General features: G+C 43.4%; 1 protein-coding gene across 2 annotated transcripts in view; it reads right to left on the bottom strand.

Moving 5' to 3' along the window:
* Nucleotides 1-4,860, bottom strand: part of LOC310861232 (voltage-gated potassium channel subunit beta-2-like) — a 69,041-nt gene extending 64,181 nt beyond the window's left edge. For both annotated transcript variants that reach the window (XM_083768593.1, XM_083768594.1), the window contains exon 1: nucleotides 4,211-4,860. In XM_083768593.1, coding sequence (XP_083624719.1) covers nucleotides 4,211-4,671 — 461 coding nt within the window. In that variant the 5' untranslated portion in view covers nucleotides 4,672-4,860. The remainder of the gene's footprint in view (nucleotides 1-4,210) is intronic.
* Nucleotides 4,861-14,965: the final 10,105 nt, after the last annotated feature.

Below are 14,965 nucleotides of genomic sequence, written 5' to 3'. Positions count from 1 at the left end.
CGCTTCTTTTTTTTGTCATATGGAAAATCACGGGGTGCCAACTTCACTTCCTGACCTAAACTTTAGGCTGCGGAGGCAATCTAATATACAGTGAGTAATGTCATAAACGTGCATGCAGGTCAGTGACAGAGACAGACAGAACAGGAGCGGAGGAAAACAGCATTTGTCACGGGCTGTGCCACGCGTGTCCAAACTCATTCCAATGACGTCATGAGCAATGTTATTTAATTAATGCTTAACATAATCACAGGTTCAGGTTTTCTTTCACTAATCTTGTTGTATATTAAATTAATAAACATTTTAATAATTGCATATACAACTAACACACAGTGACAGTTGCTTGCAAGTTGCATGTGCGTGCGTGCGTCTGTGTGTGTGTGTATGAGAGGGGGGTGAGGCGGTCAGAAAGGCAAGGAAGGCTTGACTTGATATGGTTTCCAAGGTCGTACTGCAGTTGTTCATGTCGCAAAAACGAGGGCGAGGCTTGATTTCATAGTGCGTGCCAGATAGATTTCAGCCGTCACATTTATTAACGTCAGAACGAAATTAAGGAAGGATCAGTTGTTTGCGATCACTTTATAAATGCTGTGGCGACGTGGGTGTACTACACTCGAATTTGAGGCATATTTTACACTCAATTGATAAATGAGGGCCTTAGATTATCCAAAATGGCAGGGAAGATCATGGGTATGTCTACACCTCCGATCACCCCCCTGGTCATCTTTGAGCAGACCACCATTTGACAGGTTAAGAAAATTGTGTCTGACCCCTCCCGTGTACTATACCCTGAGTATCGGCTAATGCCATCAATGCCACAAAATAAAGAAACCTTGAACCTTGAACCTATATGTGAATTGTGAATACAATAAAACACACATTGGTCCATGACCCAAACATGGGCCCCGGCCCACTGTTTGGGAAACACCAACTGCTTCATAACACTTGAAATAGCTCCAGATGAATGGGACCAGCTGTAGCACGTCTTGTTGTCGATTACCATATCACTATGCAGCTGATGACAGTGTTGTGGCATATAAATGACACTCACTGTTGATGAGAGAAAGTAATTATAGCCTGGGAGCGGGGAGACATTTTTACTGGACAGCCAACAGACCACTTAAAGGCCGACTAAGTCAGCTGTGTCTTCAAACAATAGTGTTTTAGTAATTCAATAGCTTGCATGATCCGCTGCATGTGCGCGGGCGATCCCTCACGGTAGAAAGGGCCATGCTCAGACGGCGGGTCATAAAAGATAAAGTACAGATGGATATTCTACACTGCGTTGTGGTCAAAACAGCAGCTGGCCTTGACCAATGGTGCATGGATGACTTATTATGGTGACCTTGGGCAGCGGTGTGCTGCATGCGCAGTGCACCAGTAGCCTTCTTTAGTTTTTCATGGGTAATGTGCGATAACTGTCATGGATAATGTGCTTTCATAATGATTTTAACATTGAAACACTTCATGTCCACTGACAGTCATCTCTGTTAATAGATAGATAGACCTTTGTTGACACCGAAGGGGACATTTAGTTGTCATAACAGCCGTTTTTACACATGAGTCCAGTGACCACTTTTCCATTGCATCTTATGAGCGGTGGGGTTCATGTGGTGCCGGCCTGCGCGCACATACAGTATACTGGATATTATCCGTGTGACATTGTCAGGGATCTATGTAGCAGAGTGTCTCAGAGCCTCTGCCTGATGGCCTCAAAAGTCTAATATCTCCCCCGGTCCATAGGGATATCCCTTTGGTCTTATGGTTAAGATGCTGGACTTTCACGCAGGAGACCCGAGTTTGAATCCCGGGCGTTACATTGGTACTGTGACCCGGATCGGGTTTCCCCGTGGGAGGAGGTCAAAAGGGGGGTGAGTGTAGCAGAGTGGCTCAGAGCCTCTGCCTGGTGGTGGCCTCAAAAGTCTAATATCTCCCCAAGTCCATAGGGATACAGTTTCATGAGTCATGTGACAATGACCATCAAACCAAGGAAGCTATGAGAGGGAATGGAAATGGTCACGTGACTGGGCTGCACCATGACACTTTCATGGGAGCCAACCGGAGCCAACTCACACCGGAAGTTCAATGAATACATGGCAGTGAATGGAGCCGGCTGGACCAGCTCATAACAAACATTATTTATGAACAATTGAGACCGTTGTCATATAATCGGTTCAGGAATATAAAAGAAGATATATCACAGGTTGTTTTCTAATCACTTGCTTTTCGATATGCACAGAGTGCACAGTATATAATATTATTTGAGGATCTACATAGCAGCAGGTATCGTTTCTGGCTCGGAGGTATCGCGAGATTTGACTGATAGACAGGAAACGGCAGGAAGTCTCGCAATACTTGGTACGTTCAGAAAGGTGCTTTGTGCTCTTTAGATACCTCTATAAAATTACACAATGTACACATCGAAAAGCAACACATGCAGACAATAATGTGTTACATATCTTATGTTATTTTCCGGAAGCAATTACTTTACAATAGGTCTCAGTTCTTCAGAAATAGTATTTGTTCATGAGTTTGTCACTAAGCTATCATTGACTCCAGTGCATTCTGCCGAACTTCCGGGTGTAGTTTGGCTCCTATGAAAGCATCCATGAAAGTGTCATGGCACAGCCCAGTCATGTGACCATGTCCTTTCCTTCTCAAAGCTTCCTTGCATCAAAAGTTGTACAAACTCTATTTCCCCCCACAGCTTCCTCAAGTCCTTAAGGCTGCACCCACTGACACAGCCCTGGGTAGGCAACCCAACCTGGGGACGATATGCACTCTGGGGAGCTCCGTTTTCTTGCTCATGGTGTGGAAGCGCAGTAGAGTTGACTTTGTGCTGAATAAAAATGATGATGTCACCTTGTTGCTGCATAATAATTAGCATTCTGTGACACAAACAAGTTTGAAAATATAGTTTCTTCGGCCAAATTAATGGCACAAAAACAAATGCCCCCAGCGTACAAGGACCTTTAGAGTGGTAGGACATAGTGGTAATAATAATAATTATTAATTAATTCATCATTCATAACTGACCACTTAAAAGCTGACTGTAGCCTACAGTATATTATTCTTTGATCTGACTCCCTGCTGGAAAACAAGGATGTGTGCACGGCACGTGTGCCAAAATAAAGATGGTGGGACAGATGGAGTGACTGGGCAGACTAATGAGGCTGCATCCGAGCCGTGCCAAACACATGATGATTCTTGATGCAGGGCAAAAGAGGACAAACACTCTTTCATGTGTATTCTCGTCAAAAAACAGCATATGTTAGCAACCAGACAATGGAGAATAGCAGACATTTACTGTATATATGTACTGTAAATGTCTGCTATTCTCTGCTATTCTGCTATTCATTCATTCATTCATTCATCCATTCATCCATTCGTAAAGAGCATTTACACTATATTATAGTGTAAATGCTCTTCATGAATGAATGATGTGTTCGGAAACAATAATCTCTCTCTTAACTTAAGATATTAATATGGTCTCCTCCGAACAATAATGTCACAATATGCCAATCATTTGGTGGAGCTCATGTATAAGGCCAGGCTTACATCAATCAAGTCTGTGGAACTTTCAACGCGGGCATAAATAGGATTTATTGTATGAGTTGGTGTCATACTGTAGACGCCACGTGGAATAAAATACTTTTTGAGCCTACAGTCACGATGTTGGGCACGCACGCACGCACGAGCACACACACACACACACACACACACACACACACACACACACACACACACACACACACTGCATTGAAAACTGTTATCACATGCCATCTTAAGCTGACTCGGGTCACCTCTGCATTACTCTGTTGTGCGGACAGGTATTGCATTTGATCCCCGAGGTATACTTGGGAGTTACATGATACTAAGGTTACTGCTCCTCAGGCTAAACACTTGCCATCTTTGATGTTGAGAGGTCAATCCTTCCTATAACCGACTGTACATGTCAGCCTAGTTATTCTTAGATGACATGTACTGTATATAAGACTATGCAGTCGCATGACTCAGCGTCGCCAGGAATCTCTGCCATGGAGCTCTTTAATGTACCACAGGGAGATCGTGTTTTAGAAGTGGGCCATCAGTTCTCACAAAGCTACTCCCCCTCCCCCGACTCAAGCCATTTGCTGCTGGGGCCACCATCACCGTGAACCTCCAGCACTGGGCCCGTGATGTCCTCAGTGCGGGTCACATCACAACGTCTTACCTGTACCGCATGCCAGTGGCGTAGGACACGCACTCCCTCAGCGACACATGGTTCATCTTGAGGAAGTCCTCCAGGTTCTTGAGCTGCGCCGCGGAGCGCACTTCCCGCAGCCTCTGGAACTCGGCCAGCTGGTTACTGCGCCGCCGCTTCTCCTCCTGCTCCAGAGCCTGCTCCGACAGGAAGCAGCTCAGGCCACTGCGCACGCTCTCGCTCATGGAAGACAGGGACAGCATCTTTCCCCCGGAGCCGCCGGTGCCGCCGCCACCGCTGCTGACGCTGCTGCTTCGCCGCATGGGCCCGCCGTCTCGGGCCCCGGGCGGGCCCCCTCCGCCACCCCCGCCTCCGGGCTTGGGCATCTGGTGGTTGTCAACAGGATGTGATGCACTCATTTGGCGGCTGAGGCGGCGTCCCGCATGGCCGATTCGCACCTCGGACACGCTGTTTTGGTGTGTCGCAAACATGCCTCGGGGGGTTCGTGTCAAGTGCAGCCGGGGCCCACGGGTCAAGCAGGTGCCACAGGGTGTGTGGAGGTGGAGGTGGTGTGGGTCAAACAAGGGGTCGTCAAAGATGCACAAATAAGACGCACAGAAAAACTGACTGAACGGGAGCTGGTGCCGCACCACTGGTATTATACAGCCTGAGGGGAGTGGGACAGAGCCACAGGGCTTTAAATAGCACCTGTTCCATGTGGGAGGGGGGTCGGGTTGGTTGGCCAACAGGACAATCCTGCCCCCCCATCATCAGCCCCATGCATCGCGGCCTGTAGTGTAATCAGAGCCACCACCGACCATCCCCCACAACCACTGCTTCGTCCACATCTATTATTTGAACACAAGCACAATGGCTCCTTGAAAAAAAGAAAACTTTATGGGTGAATTTTCAAGTCGGTGAAGGTGTCAAGGTGTCCCCTGCTGTGAGATTGCTGTGCACACACACACACAGTACCTTGGCAGTGTTCGTGATATTGTGGCATGCAGGAGGCATGATAAAATGTGGGCAGAGATAACTCTCTGTACCACCTTGGATTGCTGTTGAGATGAGTGATTATTTCTCCAGAACTGGCTGTCTCCCAATCTGCTAAAGCTGGCCTGCAATGTTGGGGTCTTTAAGTAGTATCATGTATAATAAATACACTAATAATTTTGTTTGCTGGACTGTATTGTCTATGTCTGTCTATTTGCTGTGACGTATTTCATACAGAGTGATCGTTGATCAATTTAACACATTGCATGTTTATATTTTATTCAGAAAAATCTACAGTTGTAATAAGTATGAATTTCGAAACAAGCTAACCAGAGCTCACATTCAAGTCATATCACAAACTAGTGTCCACACTTTCTTCAGTATTGTAACCAAACAAATTTCACCTGTTCTGATGTAGTATACAGCTACCTAAAGGTTACGTGCACCAAAGTATTAACGTCAGACATAATGATGCTTCAATTTCCACGGCCAAAGTCCACAGCCTTTGCCAAGCATTATAATCTATCTTATATTAGCTTTGCTAGACCAGCACCCTTCGGGCGACCCCAACATAGTTTGTTATTTTAAATGGGCAAGTGATACTGTATATTTCTCAGCGTTGAATATAGGGCTGCCGCTTGTTACTATAATGTGTCCCATGCATATTCGGTATATGCAATATAAATGGACTTCCATGTGACAAACAGGACATTCGCGTGTTACCTCCTTATTCACTTGCATTGCACCTCCAACACAATTTCTACACTTCAAAAGACCCATCCAATACCTTGACATGGTTGAGCCCATTTTTCGCCCAAGCAATGAATAAAACTGAGCTGGCATACAAAAATGGCATGCACATTTTGACATGTGACGTGCTGTTTTTCATGCTGTTTTCTAGTAATCGGTGGTGTTTTACTTTTCTGTTGTATTCCTGTGATTTTGAAGTATTGTGTTCCTGGTTTCCTTGTTGCAGTTTGAGTTTTACTTTACACTTGTGTACTTTTATTTTGTAGTCTTCAGTGTCCTGCAGGTTTCCCCTGTAGCTACTGTTGCCTGTCTTGTCTCACCTGTGATTAATTAGTTTGCTCCACCTGTGTCCTGTTAGACTTGTACAGTAGTAGCCTATCCCTGTGTTGATTGTTTCACTTGTATAGAGCACCGAAGTACATGAACCCGAAGCAAATCCACGAGTTCATGTACTTTTTATTTGCATTGTAATCCCCATAGGGGGATTTTAGACACATGTCATCTCGCATTACAACACACACGCACGTACGCAGAGACGTGGCGCATTTATAGTAGGATTTTCGCTATCATATATGAGTGACTGACTGTCGCAAACGATACAGAGACACCTCCCCGACAATAACACAGAGACAGCTTGTTTATTATTTTTTTACGGTGACCCCATGTTATTCTCCATAGAGAAATGACTTCCGTGAACCAGGGGAATCGAGGGTATGAGCGAGTGACATCAGGACTTCGGCGCTCTATACCGTTTTCTTTTTTTTTTCAACCTCCAGCAGTTGTCCTGCATTTGGGTCCTACCCTCTTGATTCACACGTGACACGTTTATTTCACTCGGGTCAAAATACTTTCTGGATCTAATCTAATATTATATTAGAGTACAAAACTTCAGACTTGAAACATGGTATATGTAAGTTTGTAGCTTGTTCAGTGCAAGTGAATGGGGAAATAAAATGCAAACTCCTGTTCGTCACAGAGGCTTCATTTTGTTGAGTTAATTTCTATACAGTATGTATACAGTATTGGTAATTGGATATCACTGGTGGAAGAAGTACATCAATAACAACGTATACGACTATACGTTATAAGTAAAAGTCCTGTATTAAACTTTTTACTTGAGTAAAAGTACAAAATGATTGTCCTTAAAATATACGTAATGTACCAAATGATGATCATTCCATGAGTTATTTCGCTCCGTTGAGTTGTTTATTAGCAATTTAAGAAATAAAAATAGTCACTCATTGACTTCCATTGTAACGGGCAATGGAAGTCTTGATATCTACAGTGGTGGAAATGTAATAGTGTAATAATGTAAATGGAATGTAATAGTTTGCCCATAATAAGGTAAGAAAACAACCCAAACCTCAAAAAAAGTGGTCTTACCCTTTAAGTTGTCGATGCATGTACTGTATGTGATAATAATCTACAAACTAGTAACTAAGGTTTTCAAATAATTGTAGTGGAGTAAAAAGTATTGAAAAATGGAAGTATCTCAAAATTGTACTCAAGCAAGTATTTAGTACTTGAATAAATGTACTTAGTTACTTTCCACCACTGTAGATATCAAGACCTATATTCAACGCCACAGCAGCAACCACCGGGAGATGCCACACTACTCAATATTTCAACAGCCTCTTTCCACATCCTGACGGCTAACATGGAACACATCGTCTGTCGTGTTTCCACTGCGGCCAAAACAGTATCTTGAAAATCAGACAAAGAAGGGTGGAGAAGAGAACCACATCCCTGACATCTTGACCATACAAGCACCCCCCCACGCCCCCCATGAGGTTATACTGGGGTCTTCAGAGGACCTGCATGTATAGTTCCATACACTATAGCTATATAGCAGATGGGGGGGCGGCATATCCATGCAACATCTGTCCACTCATGTCTCTCTTCATCCATCCATCCATCCATCCATCCGTCCGTCAACATGTTCTGCTCCCTCCAGCACTTACCCGGATGCCGCTGCCGGTCCGGCTGATGTAGGGGTTCTGGCACACGGCGGTGCTGCTCATGTTGTCGGCTGGCGGCGGCCAGATGTACAGTAGCTGCACAGTGTTCTGCGGAGCCCAGCCTAAGATGAACTGGTGCTGCCTCTGAGTCTGAACCGCTAAGAGCCCAGGATGGAGTTATAACCCATTTAGACCTGAGTTAAAAACATTCACTTTGAAAGAATATATATTCAAAGATTTGCGCCACATTTTTACGATTTTTCAAAAATAGCAGACCTACAAGCTGGCGCACTATGAGCTTGTAGATCTGCTATTTTTCAATAGCTAAATTATAACATAATGTTTAAAACACCAAAAGGGGTTCCCGCCCAAAATGGGATAACATTGCTCTCCACCCAGCCCCCCCCCCCCACACACACACACACACGCACACACACACACACAACTTGGTGACATGGCACACACGAAGCCCTGTATACCCCCATCTACGCCGCAAAGCCCAGAAAATAATCCCTCAAGTTTAAATTATTTAGCATGCATGTTGGCACTAAAAGCTTTGGATTGTCTGAAGCAGCGAATAGAATGCTAAAAGCACGCCACTCGTTACTTGGTCAGCGTGTGTGTGTGTGTGTGTGTGTGTGTGTGTGTAATACACAGACTCACTTGCTGTGTGTGTGTTGTTCTGTACAAAGGGCTGTCTATGTCCCACTGACACAAAAATGTGCTCTGTCACATTACTTCCCTTCCATTGAGGAACACATACAGAACCATGAAACAAACATCATAAACATAATTAATTTAGGATATTTAAATTGATGTACTCTGCACTTTCTCAATGATCTCAGTATGTGTTGTTTTTTTTTAACCTAAATTACATTAGTGCCTGTTTATCATGTTACAGTTCCGATAACACTTTTTGCCATGATAACCACATAAATAACATAAATAGTAACCTTTATTTAGTCTGTGCTGTTCTTTTTGGTGCTTTGAGACACTTTGTGGTGACAATATGCTTCAAACTTTTCTTCGTAGTTCTGCCTGCATGGCATGGAATATGCTTTGTTAGTTATGCACTCACTGGCTGTTATGAAAGCCAGATTTACATCTTGTTGATGAGACCATATCGACCACTTGGTATTCACAGGCAGTGGATCAGACTAATAGGCTAATATGAATATAGGTTTAGGCTACGGTAAGGTGGTGGTTCGAATAGACCAAGTAATATGGAACTGAACTTTTAATCGCACCTGTTCGAACTGAGCGGTGCTGTGTGTGTGTGTGTGTGTGTGTGTGTGCGTGTGTGTGTGTGTGTGTGTGTGTGTGGTCAAGGTCAAGGCCCTTTTATTTGCAGCCCAATAGTAATGTTTAAATATTACATCCTTCTGTAAGTGAGTTTTGGAAATGCGAGGGGTTTTATCCGCCCATATAAATAAAGTAACAATCAAATCTATAGTTGTTTAAAAAAAAGACAAATGCAAAAAAAAAACAAAAAAAAAACAGGGAGATTTTGGAACAGGTATAAAAACCTTGGCAGTGAGACCATCTTTATGGCATTGATGCGACCAATCATCGATAAAGGCAATAACTTCCAGTCTCTAATATTGCTTTTTAGCTTGTCTATCATGTCCAAAAGTAAAATCAGACACAAGTAGCATGTGCTTAAATTCATATTTAGAATTTTTTTCAGATGTCAAAAAATTCTGAGATGATAGAATGGTGATGGATGATGATGATCATGGAACGGGAAGCTTCTGAAAGCTTCATGGACTCAAAGATAATCAACTTCAAAATCTTAAAAAAACGGTCAAAATGACCTCTCAGACATGCTAGTGTTAAAAGGCAGCTTAGGATTCCTTGGGATCTTAAAGACCCAGATATGTGAAATGAGTTGTAACTAATTTAAATGGAAGAGATTCCAAAAATGTCTGGCTCAAATTATCACTTATTATGGGAACAAATTCACTTTTATCCCAATTGCTTAGGTACAGTACTTGAGTAAACTTATTTTCCACCACTGTTCGTCCTCTCTCATGCGGGCGATGTGCATGAGTAGCAGCACATGATGGAAGGTCGCTCCATAGCCACCGCTTCAGGGAGCACGTCCATCGACACTAAACATGGCCTCCCAGAGGGCGCTCCGCTCAGCCGTGCACTGACCAACTGTTAGCTACGTCTGTCTGCTCCGTGGTGAGCTGGTGTCATGTCAGGTAACTGTGCAAGGTTTCACGGCTGTTGCTGCATGGACTTCTCATTGGCGAACATCCCCCCCCCCCCTCCCCCCAGCAGTGTGGGCATGTTGCCCGCATCTGGTTTCTTACTGCACGCTACCGTGTCTAGAATGATGGAGATGACCACTGCTGATCCAGTCCTTCTATAGACGACCATCACTTTCTATTTTCATTCATACTTTCATTTTTCAACACAATCAGTGCCGGGATATATTTCAAATTAGCAGCTCAGGGTGCAGATATGGCGCAGATATGGCATATCTGCCATATCCCCCCTTCCGTTCCGTACAGAAACCGGGAGAAATAATGTTGCTTGCTTGCCTCGCTATGATTACGATAAAGTCGCTCGATAATCCCTCGCGTTCATATTTTAAATGAGAGGCATGAAGAAAGTAAGAGTTTAGTATATCCATCTGGTCAAAACCACGGAGAGCTCCCTAAATTAGGAGATACGAGCCATTCTTTCTGAGCCGTAAACAGGGAAGTGAACGGCAGCGCGCATGTGCGAACAGCAAGGAGCAGGAGGCAAGGCCAACCCCCCAAAAAATCTAATATTTTCATTTTGTTTGATATCAATGCGCAAGGACGTGTGTACACGTCCTCGCAATCCATCGGTTGGATTAGCTAGGACGGCTCCACACGTCCTACGGTCTAAATGGGTTAAGTAAGTAATTGAAAAATGACAATATAAGTCACCAGAACCAGAGACGTGTATTTTTCAAAATAGTTAACAGTTTGAAGTTTAATGGGCTTATAAAGGAGGGGTGTGTGTCTGATAAAATGCATATAAATGAAAAGGGTTGCACTCATCAGTAATACAAATGTCAGTGCGTTGGGAGTTGGGACACACTGATAGAGGCTGGATAGCCGAAACGTCTGTGTTCTTGTGAAGAATATGGAAGAATAAAGGTCAACTGTGGTAAACCGGACAACCCTCCCATTAATCTAACCAGATAGCAACTGGCCTCTAGGCCCCTTTTAGAGCAGAATGGCATTTTAGCACAAGCGATTCCATTCCACACTCCCGAAATCTCCCTCTGACAAATTAACATTCACCATCTTGCAACAGTACTTAATCTATAATTTAGGGTAGACCCTTTTGAAAGCACTGCCACTCCTTGAAATCTCTTCACTTACTCACTGATATGATTTTAATGGGTCCTCCAACTGTCTAATGTGTCACATTCTGTCACAATGAGGCATAGCAGCGAAGAGCTGAAGTATCCAGTGAAAGCAAGAGGTCTCTGTGTGTGTGTGTGTGTGTGTGTGTGTGTGTGTGTGTGTGTGTGTGTGTGTGTGTGTGTGTGTGTGTGTGTGTGTGTGTGTGTGTGTGTGTGTGTGCGTGCGTGTGCGTGTGCGTGTGCGTGTGCGTGTGTGTGTGTGTTGGCTCACCTATAGAATTGCACTTGTCTTTTGGGGCTGCCATACCGTGCACTGGGGATGAGAGAGAGAGAGAGAGAGATTTAAATGACATGACACCACATGAGAACATCTGCTGTCCATAGCTCTCTCTAGTGGCTGCTAGTTGTACTACACTGGTTTTGTGTTTCAATGATTTACAATTTACAATTTAGCAGACACTCTTAATCCAGAGCGATTTACAGTACGCAGGAACAAAAGACATGGTAATACAATACATCAAATACATCAAAATAGCCATCATACATATGCTGAGAACAGTGAATATCTATAATGAACTATGCCTATATATAGTGCTATGTCTACATAAAATGCTATAATCTAATGATGAGTGTCAGGGAATCAAATATACAGCTCCATCCACATGTCATTCAACTTGATCATGTCATCCCTATGTCCTGTCATTCTCCATGCTACGGTCCAATAATGCAGATAATTCCTTAAAATAGTCTTCCACAGAGTCTCAAAGGAAGTCTCCCCATATAGCTGGGGAGATAAATCTTCCATATCCCTTGCTGGGGAGATAAATCTTCCATATCCCTTGCTGGGGAGATAAATCTTCCATATCTCTTGCTCTCACAGACTTCTCAAGTGTCCTCTTCATTGTGTTTGTGTGTATTGTAATAGTGATACTGGGTTTCAAGTTATTAGGTAGATTTTCTATTCTGCTGCATATTGAAGTCCATTTACCTCCAATGTGATGGAAAAAAATCAATATAGGTGTTTGCACACTGGTGCGTTTTTTCAGCCAAATATCGGAGCGAATTTTGGAGGACCTAAAAGAAAATATCTACCTCACTTTATGTCAATCACGTTTGCACACTGCCGCCAAATATTTAGCTGACAGATATAGCCTATACTTTCGGATCCGCAACACGCAGCGGAAAAAACGTACCAGTGTGTAAAATAAGCCGATTGAAACAACCTAATAAATAAATATGAAGACCTTTTCATTATTAACCAGCAATATACAATTTTACTCTCTTTATACTTATGCAGAATGGGGTTATTTCATATTGTTGTCCTGTTTGTTTCTTCTCTTTATTCCTCTCTATTTATTGCTGTGTCCCTTCTTAACACACAAAGTTTGCACTTTTTGGGTCTTTGGCGCTTTGGGATAAATAGCGCCCAAACGCCATTGACAGTGACCACGCACCGGCCTCAGGGTCTCAGTATCTCCCAAAATTACTGATAATGTTTGGAACATATTCATGTTCATGCTCCTGTTATCTCACCATCCCCACAGTGCCAGTTTGGCTTTGAATGCAACTATTTAATCTGCCAAATCAAATGCTGTTGCCATTCTCCCCTGAAGACAGGCTGAGTTTGCTGAATATGTCACACAGGTAAGCAGGTTTTGGGATCCATTCCTCATCATCGTCATTGAAATGTGCTGCCAGCTGCAGGGACAGTTTTTTTCCCCTCTAAGAAATCTCTGCATTTTGTCTGTCTTTTTTATTTTATTGTCTTATAGCTCAGGACACACATGTTTGTTATTGGATATGAGTAAGGATAGTGTGCCTATAGGCCCTTCTAGGTCTATTCTGCTTAAGTATCACTTGATGTTCGATGACCATGGTTAATTCCGACAGTTTCAAGCTTTGCTCTTGGAACATTCGGGGCCTTCAAAAGGCGGCCAAGAGGAAGGCAGTTTTGTCATTTTTGAAGAGGGAGAATGTTTCTGTTGCTTTTTTACAAGAGACTCATATGGAGGCTAAGGACAATGTTAGACTTCAAACAAATTGGGTAGGGCAGGTTTTTGCTACAGCTTACTCCTCATTTAGTAGGGGTGTGGCCATTTTGGTCAATAAGAATATTGCATTTAGGCCTCTTAAGTCTATTATAGACAGCCAGGGCCGATATGTAATTGTTAAGGGGGTTCTTAAAGGTAAGGATGTGACTTTCATGAATGTTTATTGTCCTCCTGGCTACTCCGCTGATTTTTTATCTAAGATTCTTTCTGACTTTTCTGAGCTAGCTACTGAGGATGCCTTTGTGGGCGGAGATTTCAACTGTCACCTTACCCCGTCCTTGGACAAACACCCACCTAGTTTGTCCCCCCCCCCCTCGAGGCAAGCCAAGATGCTCTCCTCTCTATGTTCAGATATTGGATTCTCTGATGTCTGGAGAGCCCTATTCCCCTCTGATTTGAAGTTTACTTTTTTCAGTGCCCCTCATAAATGTTACGCTAGACTCGATTATTTATTATAGATTTGTTTCGTACTTCACTTCAGAATTCAAAATGTTTTACTCAATTAACTCATCATCTACAGATGATCCTTCTTTCCTTTGGGAAACATGCAAAGCCTACTCCCGTGGACTGATTATGTCTTATGTTGCTTCCAAAAGGCGTAAAAAGGAAGAACAACGCAAACTCCTTGAATCCAAACTGACTGACCTTGAAAACAAACACATCTTGACCCCAGGCTCAGATCTGCTTAAGGAATTGACGGCTACTCGTGCTGCCTTGAATACCTTGTTGATTCAAGACTCAGAGTACTCCCTTAAATTTGCTAGACAGAGAATGTATGAGTTTGGGGATAAGCCCGGCAGATGTCTAGCTAACCTGGCTAAGAAAAGAGCTAAGTTATAGCCTAAGTTGTCGATTCCAATAATGTCAGATCTTTTGATACTAAAACTATTAACAAGGAGTTTGCCTCATTTTATTCTAATCTCTATAAAACAGAACAGCTGGATGATAGTGCTCTCTCCGATATGTATTCTTTTCTTGAAGACATGCATCTTCCTATGGTCACGACTGCTCAGAATGTACTACTAGATGCCCCAATCACAAAGGAGGAGGCATTTGAAGCCTTGAAATGTATGCCATCTGGGAAAGCCCCGGGGCCGGACGGGTTTGGTTGTGAATTTTATAAGGAGTTCAGTAGTATTCTATTAGATCCCTTTCTGGCAATGTTGAATCACGCTTCTGAGACCTGGATCCTGCCTCAGTCCTTGCGGGAGGCTAATATTTCACTTCTCCTCAAAAAAGGAAAATGTCCCGAAAAGTGCGCCTCCTACAGGCCTATAGCCTTACTTAATTCTGACCAAAAATTGCTTTCCAAAATTTTGGCCATGCGTCTGGAAAAAGTGCTCCCTTTCATCATTAAAGAAGAACAGACAGGCTTCATCAAAGGGCGAAACTCCTGTGACAATATGAGAAGGCTTTTAAATGTTATCCAACTATCTCAGGGCGTCGACCACCCCGTTATGGTGCTGTCTCTTGACGCAGAAAAGGCATTCGACCGGCGTGGAATGGCCCTATCTGTTTGAAACGTTTGAGGAATTCGGCCTGGGTTGTAGATTTACCAAGTGGGTCAAAATTCTTTACGAATCCCGAACGGCAGCAGTTTTGACTAATGGACTTAGGTCCAACAACTTCTCTATTCAACGGGGTAATCCCCAAGGAGATCCGCTCAGCCCGTTGCTCTTCGCAA

The sequence above is a fragment of the Protomyctophum parallelum genome, assembly GCF_964188405.1.
Source record: "Protomyctophum parallelum genome assembly, chromosome: 7".
Taxonomy (NCBI): domain Eukaryota; kingdom Metazoa; phylum Chordata; class Actinopteri; order Myctophiformes; family Myctophidae; genus Protomyctophum; species Protomyctophum parallelum.
Note: the sequence above shows the minus strand (reverse complement) of the source record. Positions and strands in the feature narration are given on the sequence as shown.